The following is a 21,003-nucleotide window of genomic DNA, read 5'->3' as shown; positions in this document are numbered from 1 at the left end:
AAGGCTGTCTCTCTACAAGTAAACACAATGCCTATTTCCTGTCACTTTCACTGTTGAATAAATAGCTATTTGGTATCTGGAATAATTCTTGATTAATAGGGTTATCTTTTCTAAAAGGGCATCCCAACTGTTCTGTTGTCAGAGTGGAGCACTTTTTCAAAACACATTCTCCAAAAGCATTGCTTTAGTGCCCTTTCCCGATCAAGAGCTGGTCTTTGCTGCCAGATGTTGACTCAGAGATGAGGGAAGGTTTTGGTGGCCATTCTCCTGGGGAGAGGTAGATAGGCTGAAGGGGAAAACTAACTGGAGAATATGAGGGCCTTCATTGTTATCATTAGCAATCCAAAGGAGGATGAAGGATGCTGGGGATGGAGGAGTAGTGGGAGATGGCCGAACATCAGCAGTGAGGTCAGAGAAGCAGCAGTACCCGCTGGGGATGCTTGGCCAGCATTGTTTTGGCTGTGAATCTAATGAGCATAAAATTCATTCCTTCAACAAATATCTATTAAGGTCCTTCTACATCCAGGGAACTGTTCTAGGCATTTGGGATCCATCAGTGAAAAAAAACCACCAAAAACCAAAACCAAAAAAGATCCCTGCCCTTGTGGAGCTTTTATTCCAGCAAAAGAATCAGACAAGAAGCAACAGACCTAAAAATAAATTATATAATATACTAGTGCTATGGAATATATATATATATATATATATACTAGTGCTATGGAATATAAGTGCTATGGAAACAAGGGAAAAAAACAGTTAATGAAGCCTCAGAGTCTCAGGGTGTGGTGGGTCTTGCAGTTCTGAAGAGGCTTTTCAGAGGTGGCTGTTTGGAAGTGATGTTTGTACAAAGACTTGACAGGGTGGAGGAGCTGGCCATGCAGATATCTGACAGAAGAGCATTCCAGGCCAAGGGGACAACCACTGTGAAGAGCCAAAGGTGGGAGGTGGGAGGGTACCTGCAGAGTTTGAAGAACGCAATGAGGCCAGTGTTGCTGGAGCTTAGTAAGGGCAGTGGGGCTGGCGGAAGTGGGGAGTAATAGATGGGGTCAGAGAGATCAGGGGCCAGGTATCTAGGGCCTCACTGGGCATTGGAGGAGTGCAGCTTCAGCTCCAAGGACAATGGAGAGCTGTTGCAGAGTTCGGATCAGACAACTAACCTTATCTGACCCACGTTTAAAACTCATCGGTAGTACATTGAGAATAGATTGTGGCGTAAAAATAAAAGATTTCTCTTTTTTAAATATGCTGCCTTACTTATATGACGAGGTTGCTATGAGACTCAGATGCAAAAGCGCTTTCAAAATTCCCAAGCACAGTGCAGACCCAAAGTATAATTATTTTACACAAACAATAGGGGGTTCAAAAGCCAAGGCCCTTCTTGCCTCCTCTGATCATGAGTAGTACCCCGTTCATGAAATTAAACCAGTCTATCTATAAGAAGCTAAAGGAAAATTGATTCTATTTATTTTTAAAATAATGGAATTTTGTGCCTGAGTTTCAAGTCATTTAGATTTTTCAGATTGCTACTGATTTTATGTTTAATTTTTGAAAGAAATGCCTTTAAAAAAAAAAAACTGGAAGTGCTAGGCTTGAATACTGAAGACTTTAAATACAGCGACAGACCAGGATAGGAGCAGAAGTCTGGGAACTTTAAACCTATTTTGTTTTCTCTAATCCCCTTGGAGAGCTAGAAGCGGGCTGGCCAGATCCTCCAACATTTCGGGGGTGGCATCTTTTCTTTGCGGTGGCCCTCCCATCAGGTGAACGCCTCTGGGTGGGAGAACACACTTTGTGCAGACATCTGACCTTCATATAGTCTGGGAAGAAATTTTAAAGGATTTTGGAGAAGAGGCCTTGAGTCTCCAAGAGAAAGACAAGAAAAAGGGGCCCGAGGAAGCCAGAACCTCCCGGGAGATAAAACTGAGTTAATGAAGAGGGGCGATTATCCCAGATTACGTAAAAGAGAAGGCTAGGAGTTCTAAATGGCTGCAACTTGGAGTTTACTCTGCCTAAGGTATGTGTTTATATTTTTGTGTTTTGGTTTTTGGTTTTTGTCTTTTGAGTAAGGTTTTTTCCATCTTCACCCACCGCTGAATTTGAGAAAGCGGCTGCTCTGCCTGCCAGACCCCCGTTCTCGTCTCTTCCTCTTCCTTTAGATTCGGAACCCATTCCTATTAGTCTCCACGCTGCTGGCTCCTGGGACCCTCATGCCCGTCTAGTGAGAAGCAGCTGTGTGTTATGCCCTCCCCCCCCCCCAATGCCTCCGGTTCTTATTTTCTTATTTCTCCGACTCCCTCCTGGTGCTGCTGTCCAAAGACACACCTTCCCAGCCAGCCCAGCTGTCACGTCTCGCTCCAGAGGTTCGGGGGAAGCAGTGGGAACTGTGCGCTCTCCAAATCCAGCCCGCCGCGCTGGGCGTCCTCCTCCCCTTCCCCTTCAATAAAGATCCAGCCTCGACCATCCCCGCTCCTTCCCGATCGCTAGTTTTGTTTATGGAACACGCCGAGGCATTGGGCAATCTGCGGTGGCCCGGCTCTCGCTAGGTTTGGGGAGGGAGGGGGCAGCGTTCACGGCCCCGGTGTGTCCGAGACGGTTAGATCAGATCTTTCGGATCCGGAGGCACACGCAGCGGGTGACAGGAGAGCCCCCCCCCCGCCCCCGCGGGTTGGGGGTGGGGAGAGGAGAAGGGACTCGGCTCGGGGAAGGAGGCAGGGAGGCAGCTGCAGTGCCGGGAGGGGTGCGCGCGCGTGTGCCGGGCTCGCCCGCCGCCTCTCGGCTCAGTCTGCGCTCTTCGGCACGCGGGGAGCAGAAGCAGCGCCCAGCGTCCGGGCCTCGCCTGCCCCGGGCGCCCGGCCGTCCCCGGCCGCGCTCCCCGCCCCCGCCCCTCGCCCCCGGCCCGGCCCCCTCTCCACTGAGTTTTCCCGACACCGGCGCCCATCAATGGTCCTGTCCGGGGATGCACACGCAGCCCGCGGCCGGAGGGGGGTAGCAGCCGCCGCCTCCAGGTGCGGTGTCTCCGGGGCCGCCGCCGCCACCCGCTGTCGCCGCCACTCGAGCCCCGGGGCGCGCTGAGGTCCCGGCCGGCCATGCGGTTGCCGAGGCTGCCGCTGCTGCTGGCGTGACAAGGGGCGACGGAGCCGCCGCGCTCGGGGTCCCCGGCTGCCTGCATGGATGTCTTCAGCTTTGTGAAGATTGCAAAGCTCTCGAGGTAGGGGCCGCGCCGGTTCACGTGCACCCAGGGGCCCCCGCCGCGGGCAACTTGGTGCTTTATTTTTCGGGAGCCTCGGGGAGAAGCCAAAGACGGAGAGAGCAGCTGGGCTTAAGCTAGGACTGAAGCGAGGTGGCCAGGGGCTGCCGCGTTCAACTTCTCTCTCACTGGCTGGTGGGGCTTGTGTAGCCACGGCTGTAGACCACACACACAGATACACACGCCCTCACGCACAGAGCAGTATTCACGAGTTTGTTTTCCCTTAGGAAAAGCCCCAGTGGCGCTTGGGGTCACATGTATAATTCAGGGCTAAGAGAAGATGGTTGTAATCGCTCCTGCTAGGAAAAGCCCGAAGTGCTTAGAGCTTGGGTTCCTGCTTTCCAAGCGGCAGTGACCAAAAGCGACCCCCTGCCCCCACCCCTAAATCGGGCCTCCACACCCCCAAAAAGTCAGCTTGGAGGTTGACCCAGGTAACCTGTCAGGTGTTCCCAGCAGTGACCTAGATGCTGAAGTCATGGAGACAGAAGAGAAAGACCTTTAGCCTTTCTTTGGGTGACTATGTAGTTCTAAGCCTGGAGAGATTTCGACATTTGCTTCCAAGTGGCCATGTTGTTGAAACGGAAGAAAAATCATCAATTCAGGCAGATTTGTCGGGCAGTGCTGATAAAGGAGGAACATTTCCACTCTTTGGGTGCCTAGGTTTTACCTGGTCAGAGCATTCCTCCTAGGTCTCCTGTCCTGCTTAGCTTCCAAAGACTTAAGCAACCCCAGGAAGTAGGTCCATGCTTCTTGTAGCGTGGCATTCAGTGGCAAGAGCCAGGTGTGAGAAGTCTTAGAAGACATGCCCCATCTTCTCTGCCCAAGTCCCTGGAAGCACTGGCTTTCTTCCCCCTGAGCTCTTGACAGCAGCTACTACCTCGACCTTAGGAGGGAGACCGACCTTAGGAGGGAGACCGCAGAGGTCTTCAGGGCACACTTTAGACTTGCTTGCAGTCGTGAGAGAATAATTAGTGTTAGGGTGGGACGTGTTGATTGCATGAGGCAAGAGTGAGTAGTGTCAGATAGCCCAAGTCAGAAATGTATGTTGACTTTGCTAAATTACGTTTGGGCCATTTCAGAAACATTCATTTTGGATGTTGCCATTCAGATGGGCCTGTCTCCAACATCCACAGGTCTTTATTTGTTCTTCTTGCCCATCTCCACCTTTCTTCTCTACTCACATGGGTGTGTCTTAACGTTACAAGCAGATTTCCCAGGGAGAGGGCCGCAGTGTAACTTAGTCTTGGAAGGTATACAGTTGATGGGTAAGTCTTGAGGTATACAGTTGATGGGTAAGTATGTCCACCCACCAAGAGGTATTGCCCTGCATATCAGAAGACTAGTAAGTTGGGCGGTGGATGACTGTAGTGTGGCAAATTGTTTGATTTCACATCTATATCATTGAGGGCCGTGGCTTCACACCTCTTTTCTATTAACTTCCTGCACACTGCTGCCTATGGCTGGATTATAAACAGCTGTCAAATCATGAACCGTGGATGGGAAACGGCTGTGAGCAATAGTTTAGCAGTTGCGGACGGACAGAGAGCTTGCCCAAGGGAAAGAGAGGTTCAACCAATATAGTATAGTTCAAAGTAACCAAGATAGATGTCGGTTGCCTCAAATGCTAAAAACGTTAAGATTAACAAAACATCTAGAGCCTAGATTTCGTCCTTAAACTTTGGAGCTTGGGAGAAGACAGTGCTGTGTATCAGTGAAAAGATGTTTTATGCTCTTTTACAATTCTAGGATGCCCTCGTGATATTCACAAATCTGAGTTGTTGCAAACCCAAGCCAGGCTGTGAGGGATTAGTATCTTATTTTAAAGAGAGGTTAAAATTTAGTAAATGAGTGTGAATTTCACTTTCTATCCTTAATGTGATCCAAATAGAGTGTTTATTCTAAAGAGAGAAGCTGCACATGTTCTGAGCTTATGTGCCGATTAAGAAATCTCCCTTCCTTAAGAATTCTTCTTGTTTCTCAGTGTGAGCTCAACGATTGTCCCCAAGCTGAGATAGAAACACCTTTGGAGGGTCATCAGCATGCAGAAACACATGTTTGCAGCTGCTTGTTTCTGCTCTTGAAGGAATAAAGTCTTGTGTGTGTGTTTTAAACACCGTTACAGAAATCAAGTTCTTTTCTCAAAGGTGAAGTATAAAAGTGCTAACACTGCAGGATTTTCCTGATTTCAGAATGGATAATCTTCGTAAAGGATTTAGCTTTGATCAGCGTGGTTACTTGAGTGCTTAAAATTCTCCTGGTTTAGAGGTGAACGCACAGGGTTATCCCAGGCCTTAGCCTTGCCTTTGGCTCCTAAGCGAGTTGAACTCGAGTTTCTAAATGTTAATTCAGAAAGCATTTGCTGTCTGATATTTGCTAACTGTCCCACCGGTGAGTAAAGAAAGTGGTAATTACAGAGAATTCCAAGAGAAAATTAATCCACACTGGAATAAATAAACAGCATGTTTTGACTTTCAAAGGACCTGCATTTAACCACTTGTTACCAGAATCTATGCTCTTTTAATTATGTGAAAAGTCGGAATTCAAATTGCCCCTCAAGAATCCAGTTACATCTTATAACCATCATTTAAAAAAAGAAAAGAAAAAAAAAAGCCTGCCAAGCATTGGAATAGCTGGCAGGTTGGGACCCTTTACATCATCTTTTGAGTTGTGACCCTTGATCGCATCCATTGTGGGTGGCACAATGTGTCATGGTTCTATCTGGAGATGATTTTTTCCTTGTTCTTTTAATTTTCTGGTTATTAAACTGCTTGATACATGCAATTTTACTTCACTGTTTCCTTGGTAACAGTTATATATCATTTTCCATCCTTGTAGATGAGAGCCTTACAAAATAGGCATATATTTTTATTGTTACTGTTCTTTGTATCGACTGTTTCATCTGTAAAGCAGATGCACTCTTTGAAATGTTTATAGAAGAATGCAGTTCAGTAGAAAAACATATGATTATGCCCCCTTTGCCTGAGGGAAGAAATTTGAGACCCCAAACTCATAGGGGTGCTATTAAACTGAGCAGTGCGTTCACGGATTGAAAAAATGAAGATTTCTTTAAGCAAAATGCCACACTTTGAGATAATGATTTGGTCCGAATTATTAATGTGAAGATTATTTCTCGCAGTATTAGGTAAATTTGGGGGCTGCTTTATTTTACATTGTCTTAACAGTTGTATGGGTTTTGTGGTATATAGCAGTGACAAATAATACAGTGTGCTAATTTTATTCCAAGTATACATTTGAGGAAGAAAAATATATATATACATATATATATATAGTTTCCTCAGATTTTATGTAAAACCTTTTTAGAGACTACTAAACTTTTTTTTACCTTTACCTTATTCAGAATTAAATATTTCCTAGGGAAAAAGGGAAGTTAAAGAAGCAATGCAAAGGTCAGATTTTTCCCATCTCCCTTTTTACCCAAGTAATTGCATTAATGTTGCTGATAATAGTGACTGGAGGCTAGCAACGAAAAACTCCCAAAGACTCTGGATTTGAATTTTATTAAAAATGCTACTTGCTCATCGTCTGAGTCCTTTCTGAGTTCTCCTGATTTTCGTGGCTGTCCTGAGGTGAAATGATGAACAGTTTCATAACAGAACTAGATTCCTGTTTTAGGAATATTTAACTCTACTTTCCCGGGGGTTGCTAGTTTGCAGCTGTGAAAGTCTAGTCGTTAGCTGTACTGGGGAAGATGTCTAGTTCAGGCTATGTACCATTTCAAGCATCACTCTCTTTCTCTTTGGGGCAAGTGAATTTACCTTCTTGCTATCAGAATTTGATATAGATTGTCAGATGAAGTGAAACTTACTTGTAATTTAAAAGCATGACCTGGAAATTCTCACTTTCTGCTTATGAACTTGCCACCTGTTCGTTCTCTCTCTCTGACTTTCTCCCTCTATTACTGAAGTATAGTTGATTTACAATGTTATATTAGTTTCAGGTGTACAGCATCGTGTTTCAGTATTTTTACAGATTATACTCCATTAAAAGTTATTACAAGATGATGGCTATAACTCCCTGTGCTATACAGTATATCTTTGTTGCCTATTTTATACATAGTAGTTTGTATCTCTTAATCCCCTATACCTATCCTGCTGCCCCTTCCCTCTCTCCACTGGTAACCACTAGTTTGTTTTCTATATCTGTGGGTCTTTTTCTGTTTTGCTTTATACATTCGTTTTAATTTTTTAGATTCCACATATAAATGATATCATACAGTGTTTGTCTTTCTATGTCTGACTTAGCATAATATTCTCTAGGTCCATGAACTTTGCTGCAAATGGCAGAATTTCATTCTTTTTTATGGCTGAGTAATATTCCATCATATATGTATACCACATCTTCTTTCTCTATCCATTCATCTGTTGATAGACACTTGGGTCGCTTCCATATCTTGGCTATTGTAAATAGTGCTGCTATGAACATTGGGGAGCATGTATCTTTTTGAGTTAGTGTTATCAGTTTTTTTTGCAGATATATATCCAGCAATGGAATTGCTGGATCATATGGTAGTTCTATTTTTAATTTTTGACGGAACCTCCATAGTGTTTTCCATAGTGGCTGCACCAATTTACATTCCCACCAACAGTGTAGGAGAGTTCCCTTTTCTCCACATCGTTGCCAACATTTGTTGTTTGTAGACTTTTTGATGATGGCCATTCTGACGGGTGTGAGGTGATATCTCATTGTTGTTTTGATTTGCATTTCTCTAATAATTACATACACACACAGACTTCAACTTTATTATTCCATTTGGAGTTTGCATGGATGTTTAACTATGAGAGAATATCCATTATTGGTGAACTAGAAATTTATCTTTAAGGAATGGACTTAAACCCACTAATTTCATATTTGGCTCAATGAGAAAAATAAGGAGCATTTTTTAGTTTGTTGAGAAATACAGTCCTTAAATCTACCACTCTTACCATCAAATAATCTTGAACTTTGAAAGCTAGTCATAGCAAGGAAAGAAAATTATTAATACCTTAAACCATGGATTGGCAAACTATGGCCTGTGGGCCAGATCTGGCTTGCTGAGTGTTTTCATATAGCCTGTGAACTAGGAATGGTTTTAAATTTTCTTTTAAATTTTTAAATGGTTTAAAAAAACCAAAATAAGAATAATATGGAATTAAAATGTCAGTGTCCATAAATAAAGTTTTATTGGAACACAACTATCTGTGTTCATGAATTTGCTGGTTGTCTACGGCTGCATTTGCTCTACAACAGTTTTTTGTTTGTTTGTTTTGGCCACGCTGCTCAGTCTGCAGGATCTTAGCTCCCCCAGCGATTGAACCCGGGTCACGGCAGTGAAAGCGCCGAGTCCTAAACGCTGGACCGCCAGGGAATTCCCTACAACGGCGAAGTTGAATAGGTGCTCCAGAGACCTTATGGCCGGCAAAGCCTGAAATATTTACTATCTGGCCCTTTACAGAAACAGTTTGCTGACTCCTGGGTGAAACAGTGCCTTTGCCTATTTTCTCTTCTTTATATTATCAGCACGTGTGTGTGGGCAGAAGCATAAGCAAATACACAGTGTCAAAGATCAGCAAAGCCAGATACTAAAATGGCGAGTATTATTACCTTAGTAATATACTAAGTAATATACTAATATACTATTGTAATATACTATTACAATAGGGAGAAGAGGCTGGTGTGAACATGACTTCCAATTGTACACAGGCGACTGGGCATTTTAAAGGAAGAATGAGGGAATAGGGAGGGAGAGCGCTGGGGCTCAGTACAGGCAAGGAACTGAAAAATTACAAAAAGCAAGAAGGGGGCTGGTCCATGTGAAACCCATCTAGCTTTGTTAACTGGCTGTTACCGAAGTTAGACTCCTGCCGTCCCACAGAGACTGGGAGACAGGGGCCCCATCTTCAGGTGTGGACTGGAATAGTCACTTCTTTGGCAGCCTTGAATTTTCTCCAACAGGCACTTTCAGGGGAATTGGAGTCATTGTAGGGATGTAGCCTTGCGCTGTAAGAAACTAAGTTACTGTTTGTCCCGGTCTTTAAAGGCCAAGGTTGAGGCATAGTTGAGGGAGAGCTCAGAGGAGCCTGGCTAGAGTTTGTTTTAAGGAGAGAAACTTTGTCAACACTTATTAAATTTAGCGTATTAAATACGTGCATTCACCAGTGTACATTCACCGTTAATGTAGCCCTTATCTTTATTAAACTTCTGATCTCAAATTACTTACTTAACTGTAGGGACACTGACCGTCAGAAGTGCACATAATTGCCCTAGTGGTATTCGTTGCACTGGGGACAACTTTGTATGCTTATTCTTTGGTCACTAAGTTGACCCACTGTCTTTGGGCTGGAGAGATACTTGTTAGAGTGATACTTGCCTTCCATAAGCCTTTCACCTTCTAGTTTGACATGGATGGAAAAAGAATGGGCAACGGTACTTGTATGGCCTCAACCGACGTGCGCGGAGAGCTGATAAGTCCACAGGAGAAGGCCTGGTATTTCCTTACCGTACACTTGAGCCACCCGCTCCTAATTGTTCATGACTTTCATTAATCTTTTTCCACATGGAAAGAAAACTAGATAAGTGGATTTACTTGTAGACAGAGGACTTGAGGTAGGCTGTATTAATTTGCAGTTGAGTTTAACCCGACTTTCTTATGATTTGATTGAGAGCATTGTAATGAAAAGCTAGGCTGCCTTTAGTTCTTTTTTTGTAATTTTCAAATTTTTTTCTATTCCATTATGGTTTATTACAGGATATTGAATATAGTTCCCTGTGCTCTACAGTAGGACTTGGTTGTTTATCCATTGTATATATAATACTTTGCATTGGCCAGTCCCAAACTCCCAATCCATCCCTCCCCGGCCCCCACTCCTGAAATAATGCCATTTGCACCTACATGGATGGACCTAGAGATTATCATACTGAGCTAATAAGTAAGTCAGAAAGAGAAAGACAAATATCGTATGAGATCACTTATATGCCTTTAGTTCTTTATAGCAAAGGCATACCAAAAGTATGCAACCTTGCTTCTGAACAATTTAGGTCATTATGTACTTAAGCTGTGAAAAGTATCTTGAAGAAACCTAAGCCTTAGTTTTAGATAACAAAGTTAACATTCCCATTTTTTCCTGGCAAAGAGATGAGAGGGTTTCCTCCTGCACTTTTGTTTTAGAAATGCATTTTCAAGTATGGTTACAGAATTTGGCATACAATGAATACTCTATACTAAGTAATAAGTAAGTAAAGTCATGTGCAACCCATTCTAATACTTATTACAAATGAATTATCGTAACTTGTTGAGCCGAACAGTGATCAGGGTCAGTAACTCAGGAGTGGAAAGGAGTGTACAAGTTAAAAATAAATGGCCTACTCTTAGACTAGCTCTCAGAGAATCAACTATTTTTGTTTTGACATTTGAAGCAGTTTTTTTGTTTTCTATGATTAATGGTTTAAAAGTCATCAACTTGGACTTCTAAGAACTCTGTGTTTTACTGCTATAAGCTCAACAAGCAAAATTAGTATGATGCTACAATGAGTTTTTATAGGTGTCAGTAAGTTTTTATTTTACGAAGTCCTTTTTGAATGATAGGAAAATACTGTTATTTTTATGAAAGAAATGTATCTCAAGTTTGAAAACGAAAAGCAAAGGAAAAGCAATTTCCCTACAATTCCAAATTGCTATAGGGTTTTAATGTTTATTTTGGTTGTTTTCACATGTTTCAAAGATTGTGTGAGATTTGCTTAACTGAAGATAAGGACATGATAATTATCTCACAAAGATGAGCCTTAAAGAACACAATAGTCCAGAGTTTTTCAAATTAATCTTAAAATTCACCCACCGAATGTAGGAAGGAGCATATTTATATATTTAACTGGCACGATTATTTAACTGGTGGAAGATTGCTGTAGTGGAGAGCATGAAGCCATCTGGCCAACTCTAGACTGTTTTACATTGGCTCATACATCTAACCATGGTGAGTTTACAACAGCCCTCTAACTGGAGTGCAGAGTGCTCGTCTCTTATGAAAATCACAGTCCCATCACCAGTCTTAGGGTCAAGGCAGGGGCAGGGGCAGTCTCAGGGACACAGAGGGTGAAGTCTAGGATTAGTTTTGTCCACCTGCATTATGGCTCAGGGCTCAGGGCATTGCCTCCCTCTGTGGCCTCCCTTTGTGGCCTAGGGCACAGGTTGGCACGCTCTAGTCCACCTGATATGTTTACTTCTATTTTCATTTACTCATTTCCTGCCAGTTTTTGTAAATAAGGTTTTATTGGAACACAGCCATGCTCATTTGCTTCCGTGTTGTCTGTGGCTGCTTTTGGCAGAGTTGAATGGTAATGACAGAGACCACGTGGCTTACAAGACCTACAATATTTGCTCTCGGCCTTTGACAGGAGCATTTTACTCTTCTTCCTTGAGCTCTCTGCCCAGGACTCAAGTTCCCCTTTGTGGCTAGAGCCGTACCCTGGGTGTCTGCCTGCTTTGCTAGGAGGTGGAAAGGGAGTTGCGCCTGGGGAGACACCCCGCACCCAGCCAGCCCTGCCCGCCCACTCTGGGGTCTTTACCTGTTGTTAGCACTTACTATACGACTTGGAGGTGAATTTAGAAGCTTTCTAAAGTGCAGATCTGATCCTCTCTATCTCTTTGCTCCTTAATGCCCCTAGGGGAAAATCCACAGTCTTTATCTCCGCCCTTTTGGGGTTGGCCCCCCGTTTCCTTTGGGTGTCTTATTTTTAGAAAGTTGTCATTTTGCCCTAGCCTTAATTAACTTCCTTTTCAACCCCCAAACACACAGGTGCACACACACACACACACACCCTACCTCTAACTATATTGAACTTTTTTAGGAGTCCTAAATGGTGTCACACCTCTGAGCCTTTAAATATACTCGTCATTTTGTCTGGAACAATCTTTACCTTGCCCCCTTTTTACCTAGAAAACGACCATTTGTCTTTTCTTTAAGTTTGTAATCTATGCTTGTTCCATGTAGCCTTTCCAACTCCCCAATCCTGGGTTAAATGGCTTGATTAGCATCTTTTGTTAGTTAAAATAATCTAACTGCTTTAGCAGATTAACCCCTCAATTTGAGAATAAGTGGTTTATTTCTTGATCACTTGGAGCCCCTAATAGGGCTTCCTGATGGATTGAGGGAGCTCTGCTGCACACACTCAGAGCTCCCAGAAGATGGAGGCTCTCTCCTCTTCAGTATGCGATTCAAGGGTGCCCTGCCCACCAAGGTTCAGCTGACAGATGAGGGGAGAGAAATGGGAGAAGACTGGATGGGAGGTTTTGAAGGACCATGCCTGGAATTGAAGTACATCTTTCTACCCACACTTCATTAACTGGAACCCTGGGCATATCTAAAAGTGAGAGTGTCTAGGAAATTTAGTCTAGCTGTGTACCGAGTCTCTGCTAGGCATCATGTGCCCTAACTTTATCATAGCATTTATTCACTGTGGTAGATTGCACTTTTGTTCCCAATTCTTAAACCTTCCCTGAATCCAAGCCTTTTCTATGTGACATTACAGTTCCTCCTGTTAGAGGTGGAGTGTCCTTCCCTGACCTATTGCTGTTGGGCTTGTGACTTACTTTGGCCAATAGAACACAGGCAGGAGTCAGAGCATCAGCTTGGGTAGAAGGCCTTAAGAGGCAGTGTGCATTTCTTTTCTGCTTATAACATTACTGTATGAAGAACTGCCTGGGTTGGCCTGCTGGTTCCAGAAGCTAGATTCATGGCACAGCATCATCCTGAAAACCTGTGATCATGAAAACAGGTACGTATTATTGGATGACACTGAGTTTTGGGGAGGTTTGTTATGCAGCATTATCATGGCAGTAGTTGACTGGTACATATGATATTACAGTTGAGTCCAGTTTGCCACTGTATCTCTTTTATGAGCTCTTTGAGGGCAAGCCCCCTAAAGGGGGCTTTTATTTATTTATTTTTTGCGGTACACGGGCCTCTCACTGTTGTGGCCTCTCCCATTGCGGAGCACAGGCTCCGGACGCGCAGGCTCAGCGGCCATGGCTCACGGGCCCAAGCGCTCTGCGGCATGTGGGATCTTCCCGGACCGGGGCACGAACCCGCGTCCCCTGCATCGGCAGGTGGACTCTCAAGCACTGCGCCACCAGGGAAGCCCCAAAGGGGGCTTTTACTAAACTTCTTGGTTCAGAGTACATATTGAGAAAGTATTTGGTGAATTATGAATGAATCAGAGTGAAAGCATGCTGTATTCCTCATGAAGCCAAGTATTGATTATCACAGATATGCCTGCTTCTGTACTTCATTCAGCAGATCGGACTGCTCCTGATTTTTAGGATCTGATGTCAATGCTCATTCATTGTGCCTGTTGGACACTTGGCAGTGAACCACTGCCTAACCCTGCAGGTTGGGACCCAGCCCTCCATCTGAGCCTGGATCCTCAACAGTCTCACATTTGTTTTCTTTCCCTTTCTTCTAGTCCTGAATATCCTAGTCTTGTCCAGTTATACACATTGTTTCTCTACTGCTAGGGAAGAATTGTACACAATATTTGTAACATACTTAAAGATTTGATAATGAGAGTTTTAGGTACTTAAATGTGTTAGTAAAGAATCCATGACAAAGACCTACTGTACCTACCGTATGGCACAGGGAACTATAGTCAGTGTTTTGTAATAAGCTATAAGGGAAAAGAACCTGAAAAAGAATATATATATACGTATATATATATGTATATATATATATATATATATATATACGTATATATATATAACTGAATCACTGTGCTGTACACCTGAAACTAACAGGACATTGTAAATCAACTATACTTCAGTTAAAAAAAACAAAACAAAATGTGATCAGGGTATCTTGCATACAGTGTATTTGGAAAAGGAAATAAAGAACTAGCAAGTGGAATCGTCACTATACTGAAGGAAAGGCATTGTCTTGTTGAAGTGCACATATTTGACCTAGGGTTAGGTTTTATATTGCTCTTTTCAAATATCATACTGAATGATGAGAAGTTGGCTGAAAAATTAACATGAAATGCAGTATGGCTGTGGGGAAAAAGAACAGGACTGGCTCTATATGCAGTGACATCCAAAGATCTCTCATATATTTATTGTTACGTGAAAATAGTAAGGTACAAAGCTGTATAAAAAGGCAGGGGAATTTGATGTATATATTTACTGTGTTTGCATAAGAATGACCAGAAGGATACACAAAAAACTAAGAACAGTATTTAACTCTGTAAAGTAGGGCTACAGGGGATTATGGGTGAGAGGGACCGGGTAGATAGGAGACACGGGTGGGTTCCCATGTCCCCATCCACACATTATATTTTTATTTTCTTTTGATTTTTGAGCCCTAGGATTATATTATTAACAAATTTGAATTTCGAAAAAGTGAGATAGGGTACCCACATAAATCCAAGAGTCCAAATAATATCAATAGGATTTTAACATGATTTTTCTGATTATAGAAGATAACTTTATTGTAAAAAGTTTTTGAGAATATAGAATATATAAAGGAAAAATATATATATATATAAATATTTGAAATTATACCAGCCAGATATAATCACTGTTGTCTATTTTCTTTAACCTTTCCATCTATTTTACATAGTTAATATCCTGTATACACAATTCTATACTTAAATTTTTAAAAATATTATATTCTTATATCATTAAAATGTTTTTATAAATATGAAATAAACAGCCATATATACTACAGTTTACTGAATGACTTCCTATTTAATTAAAATTTAGACCCTTTCCAGTGTTTTGCTTTGGATAATAATGTAATGAATATCTTTGCAGTGAAGTCTTTGGGTTTCTTGAGCATACTTTTTATGATAATAATAGCATACTGAGTATTTCAAAACTCATAAAAGTCACAAGGTAATTTGAGATGCCATTAAAATGATATTTAAATTTCATGCTAAAATTGTGGGCATTCTGGTTCCTCAAAGGTATTAAAGTTGACAAGCAGCATTTGTCATAGAAGTTAACCTAATGAGAAAATTTGAGGCATTTGGGGATGGAAGGCTTGATTAATGGTGGTAGGAACTTCAGTAGATTTCCAGCAAGTCAGATCTCTGTTTCTTCACATTTGTATAATGGGGAAATTACGTGATATTCCCTCTAAATTTAATTTATTTCTAAACTTCCATAATTTTACCATAGAATAAGCAAATTCTAAGAAATGCATCTATAAGAACATAGATTAAGATAGAGCGAAACGCTATGCAGCTATAAAAAATAAAGAACAAGGGAACACTCTATGCAGTTGTATAGAACCATCTCCAGGAAGTATTTATTAAGTGAACATAGAAAATTACACAACAGTACAGTTGTATTTACATTAAAAAATACTGAAAGGATACATAAGAAACTAATAAAAGTGTTATTAGATTGGGGGAGCTGGTGGGGGGAGAAAGTTTACTGAGACAAAAGAACAAAAATTAGGTAAACATGATCTCCCAAAATGTGACAAAATGTTGAAAAATCTGCCCTGGATGAAAAGTTAAATTGCTGACTCAAACAGTTTTGACCTGTAATTAGTTTTCTCTGTTTACGATGAATGAAGCATAAGAGATGGTTTACTATATTAAGGATATATATCAACAAGGTGTAACAGAAATTTCAGATACATAAAATTTTAATAGCAATTTTTGTTAGCAAATTAAGATAAAACTGGAAAAATCATATCATTATAAAAATGATCTCTTGCTTTTTTTTGTATAGAATTGAGTACTCTGACGCAAAATTCCTTCAGTTTTTAATATCTAGATAGGTCTTTCTCTGATAGGAATATAAACAGAAAAAATATTTTTCGTTTGGCTCCCACCACCCAACAAAGAATAGTGTAAGTTTTTTAACCTTAAATTTTATTACATTTTGACAGCAATCCTAAAAATTGTATTCTCTATCTTCTGTTCACCAAAGAGGACAACTTGGTGTTTTTGGAGAACCATGTTCTGGGGATATATTGATGGATGTTTCCATTAGGACTGTAATTTGATTATGATGCCATTAGTTCATAATTTGGCTTTCCGGTTGAGATCATGTTGACAGGCTGAAGAATAGAGTGCTATTTAACTAAGTTGATGAAACACGCGTAGGCGGCAATAAAGTGCCTGGTGCCTCTCTACTGTTTACTCCTTTCGTTTATGTCACTCTGGTACTGATGTGGTCATGTATAACTCCATAAACTTCCATTTCTCTGGAATATAGTGATATGTTTAATCAGAGTCTGGCCATTATAGGTATATGTGGTAACATTTTTAAAAGATCATCTAAACACAAGAAGATACATGCATAAAACTATACTGGGCATAACTCAGTTTTAATGCTGACCTAGAAGTCATTTTAAATTTTTCCTGTGTCCTAGGTCAGGGATCAGGGGTTGGCATACTGCAGCCTATGGGCCAAGTCCAACCCTTGCAGCCTGTGTTTGTATAAAGCCAAAAATGGTTTTTACATTTTTAAATGGTTCCCCAAATCAAAAGAAGAATAATATTTCATGACACGTGAAAATTATATGAAATTCAAATTTGTGTCCATAAATAAAGTTTTATTGGCACACAGCCACACCCATTATGTGTTGTCTATGGCTGCTTTCTCGATATGGTGGGAGAGTTGAGTCATTGCTACAGAGACCAGATGACTCACAAAGCTGAAAACAGGTGCCCCTCTATAGAAAGTTTGCTGACTCCTGTCCTATGTCATCAAATATCATTAAAAGTAGCTCTTGATGGAAAGACAATCACAAATGAATATGTAGATACAGATTTAGATATATAAATATTTTTATCTTTCCGGGCTTTTTTTGAAATTCTGCATAAAGGAGAAATTAGATAATATCACTTTGCACTTACAGATGATTCTCTGTATAAATGTTCCTACTGTGAACAGTATTTTCTCTTCCCAAATAGATTTTAAACAAATTGAATAGGAATTGTGTTGTAAATGTTTATATACTCCTGCCGTGCTTGCTTTCTTTCCCACAAAGAAGATGTAATAACCCCTACATGCTACGTAGTAAAGGATTCAAAGCAAAAGGGTGATAAACTCTTTCCCCTTTGTCCACTGGTTGCTTTACTATGATGGGTGGATGCTTTGAAGGGAAGTGTAGAAACCACACTGGAAAAGTAGGCTTGCTTAGAGGAAGAAGAAACAGAAGAGGATGTGGCTCCCCTGGGCCAGCCCTACAGGGTTATCCTACCATGTCTACTTCCTAGGAGGTGGATATCAAAACTCCACTACACCATGGGTAGCTTATTTAGGGACATCTATATTTAGTACTTCATGTATAACCTAAATAGCTTCTATGTTTTAAGGTTAAAAAATGTCATCCTTTTAATGCTTTCTTATTATGAGTTTATTGGTTAGGATATTTTAGCTACAAGTAAAGGAAAGCTTGGTTAACTCTGGCTTAAACAATATATTCCTAGAGGAAGTTGGTTCCTGGATTGGGCTCCATTGACTCAAACTCTGTCCTTCTTTGTGATTCACCAGCTTTGTGCTTATTACCTTATGGTGTAAAGTGGTTGCCACAGCTCCAGGCATCACATCATCATATGACTGGCTTCAGAGTCAGGAAACAGGGCGTGGCTGGGGTACTGTGAGCATTTTCCGTGTGTGGCTTTTTTTTTTTTTTTTTTAAATAATGGAGGAACGTCTTTTGCAGAAGCTGAGGATCTTCCCTTAGAGTCTCCTTGACTAGAATGGATCACATGGCCACATCTAGCAAAGGGCAATGAGATGTTCATTTCTGGCTCACCTTCCCAGAGATCCTAATGCTCAGAATTAGGGTTCTAGGAGCATGGAGAAAGAAGGGAAAAGAAGTTGAGGAAGCAATCAACATGTAGTTCTTCTCCAGTATTTTCTCTTTTATTCAGAGTTGCACTTGGAGAACAGCAACAAGGCTACTGTTTCCAGAATAAACACTTGAATTTTGGAGGTAGCTAACAAGTGTCAATGTGGACACTATACTCATATTCCAGTAGAAATATATGACCCTTGCTGCTTTATGATCAAATTCAAAGTGTATTCGTTAAGATGCTGTCATCAGCAAGCAATAGAAAACACAACTAACATAGCTTAAAGAGGAGGCCAATTTATTCTCTCACATAAGAAATTCAGAGGTAGGGCCGTTTTAGGGTTTGTTAACTGGATTCCAGGGCTCTGGGTTTTGTTGTTTTTCTCATGTGCCATCTCAGCATATAGACTGTACCTCCTGTGGTTGCAAAGTGACTGCAATAGCTCCAGCTATCATATCTTCACACACAAAAAGGCCAGAGGTGAGAAGGGAGCAGGATATGTTTCTTCCATGCCTCCCTTATTTGAGAATGTGGAAAACTTTCCCCAAAACCTCATAGCAGAGTTCCTTGATCTTGCATTGTCCAGAATTATCATGGTGTCTCATGTCTTTCTTAAATCTTCCTGGTGAAGGGAATCACCGTGGCTGGTTTAGACTCGCAGACATTGGCAAACTATGATCTGTGGACCAAATACAGTCTGCTACCTGTTTATGTAAATAAAGTTTTATTAGAACACAGCCATACCCATTCATTTACGTATAATTTATGGCTGCGTTTGTACTACAGTGACTGAGTTGAGTAGTTGCAACAGAAACCATATGGCCCACAAAGCTTAAAATATTTAACAAGTGGCCCTTTATGGAGAACGTTTGCTGACCCCTGGTTCTCTGACCAGTGGTTCTCAACCGGGGCGGGGGCAGCTGTTGGGCAATGGTCATGAGGGTTCCAACTGTTTATGGTGTTAGGGGCAGGGGTCCTATGGGCATATAGCAGGAAGGGACCAGGGCTACCAAACATCCTAACATGAGCAAAACAGTTCTGTATAATGAAGAGTTGTCTCACTCAAAATAGCAGTGGCTTCTCTGAATTAAGAGCCAGTTTCTAGTGTGGGAGAGGACCTCAGCTCCCACTACCCCCAGCCCAGCACAGAGCCATCTGATGCCTGTGCAAAACTGAGACTCTGGGAGGAAAGAAGGAGAGGAAATGACTGTTGGTTAGGCCAGCTCTGGAGAACAGAGAGGATTTGCTAAATTGATCTCCAGAAAGGGGTGGTTACATGGATAACTAGTAATTACCCACTGACTCATCGGCTGATGACGGTGGTTGCCCTCATGAGGAACAGCTCACAGGGCCGGAGTTTTCCGTGAGTGGGGTGTGTGCTTCCCTGTGTTCCTTATACGACGGGATTCGAGTTTACACAAACTGAAAAGGTCTTTTCTTTCATGCTGTTCTGTAATGAACACATTATTTCCAAGAAGAATGTATTAATAGTGTGATTGAAAGTAAGTTTGTAAAGATAATTATAAACAATTAAGTAAATTGAAAGTAATTTTTCTTGGTGTTTATGATAAAACCAATTAATTTATTAGGCACTTTTGTTTGGGTATCATTAAAAAGAATTTTACAATTGTGAATTTCTTATTGTTAATTTCTCATTGATTGGATAATGTGTAATAGTTCATAATAAAAGTGTCTCAGGTGGGAGGGAGGGAGATGCAAGAGGGAAGAGATATGGGAACATATGTATATGTATAACTGATTCACTTTGTTATAAAGCATAAACTAACACACCATTGTAAAGCAATTATACTCCAATAAAGATGTTAGGGCTTCCCTGGTGGCACAGTGGTTGAGAGTCCGCCTGCCGATGTAGGGCACACGGGTTCGTGCCCCGGTCTGGGAAGATCCCACATGCCGGGGAGTGGCTGGGCCCGTGAGCCATGGCCGCTGAGCCTGCGCGTCCGGAACCTGTGCTCCGCAACGGGAGAGGCCACAACAGTGAGAGGCCCGCGTACCGCAAAAAAAAAAAAAAAAAAGATGTTAAAAAAAAAATGTCTCAGCTAAACTTCTTTTGTATTATCTATAGCCGTAATCACATTAAATGAAGACACGGGGGTAAGTATGGAATATATACTAAGTATTTCCATGAGTAGGTAGGTGTACATGCATACACGTTAAACAGATCTGATGTTTGATGATTGCCTAGAGTATTGAACTACTCTGATTTTTTTAATCCAAAACCGACTGTAAGAAATTTGTTTTCCATTGTTACCTAGTACACACATATACCACACACACATAATTAAAACAGAAGTTTCACTAAGTAATATTGAGTTGGATACAGTCTGTTTCTGTTCTATTTTACCCTTTTTCCTTTTTAAATTCTGCTGATTGCAGCCCACTGATTAGTTTCATGACCCCCTCCCCCAAATAAGTTGCAGTCCATGTTTGAAAAATACTAGGGCTGTGGATGTGTGATTTTCCACCTCCTGAGACTCTTCCCTCTTCTTGGAACGTCACTTCTCTTCCTTTGGGAACTTCCCTTTCCCCACGCCAACCACAATATCCAGGCACGGCTGCTGCTTGTCAGCCCTTGTGACCCAGGCTGAGCCAATGAGAGCTCTCGCCCACCGTTTTTGGAATTGAGCTGGCAAGGAAGGGCTTTGTTCCTCGATGGGGACAACCTTTAAGAATGTAATCCCAGAGCTCCCTGTAGCCATACGTGCCAGTCCCAGAGGACCTCTGGCCAAGAGCCTGAGTCAGCATCTAGTGAGAGGCTGGGAGAAAGGACTCTGGTGGCATCTGAGCTCTGAATTCGGCCATGCCAGGGGCTAGTATACCTTGGTGGGTTTACTTATACAAGCCAATATTTTGTTCTTCCTTCATCTAGTCTAAGATGGTTTCTGTCCTGACAGGGCTTTAAGTAATACACATCAACCAACACAGAAATGGTGAGC

General features: G+C 41.7%; 1 protein-coding gene across 4 annotated transcripts in view; it reads left to right on the top strand.

Annotated features, from left to right (window-relative positions):
* Positions 1–1,685: 1,685 nt before the first annotated feature.
* Positions 1,686–21,003, top strand: part of FRMPD4 (FERM and PDZ domain containing 4) — a 542,135-nt gene continuing 522,817 nt past the window's right edge. For 2 of the 4 annotated variants that reach the window (XM_067722361.1, XM_067722356.1), the window contains exon 1: positions 2,908–3,208. In XM_067722361.1, the coding sequence (XP_067578462.1) occupies positions 3,168–3,208 (41 nt within the window). In that variant the 5' untranslated portion in view covers positions 2,908–3,167. Of the gene's footprint in view, positions 2,015–2,904; positions 3,209–21,003 lie in introns of those variants that run through there. The other 2 variants (XM_067722357.1, XM_067722363.1) reach the window with 2 other exon arrangements.

The sequence above is a fragment of the Pseudorca crassidens genome, chromosome X, assembly GCF_039906515.1.
Source record: "Pseudorca crassidens isolate mPseCra1 chromosome X, mPseCra1.hap1, whole genome shotgun sequence".
NCBI lineage: Eukaryota > Metazoa > Chordata > Mammalia > Artiodactyla > Delphinidae > Pseudorca > Pseudorca crassidens.
This window is presented reverse-complemented; position numbering and strand designations above follow the sequence as displayed.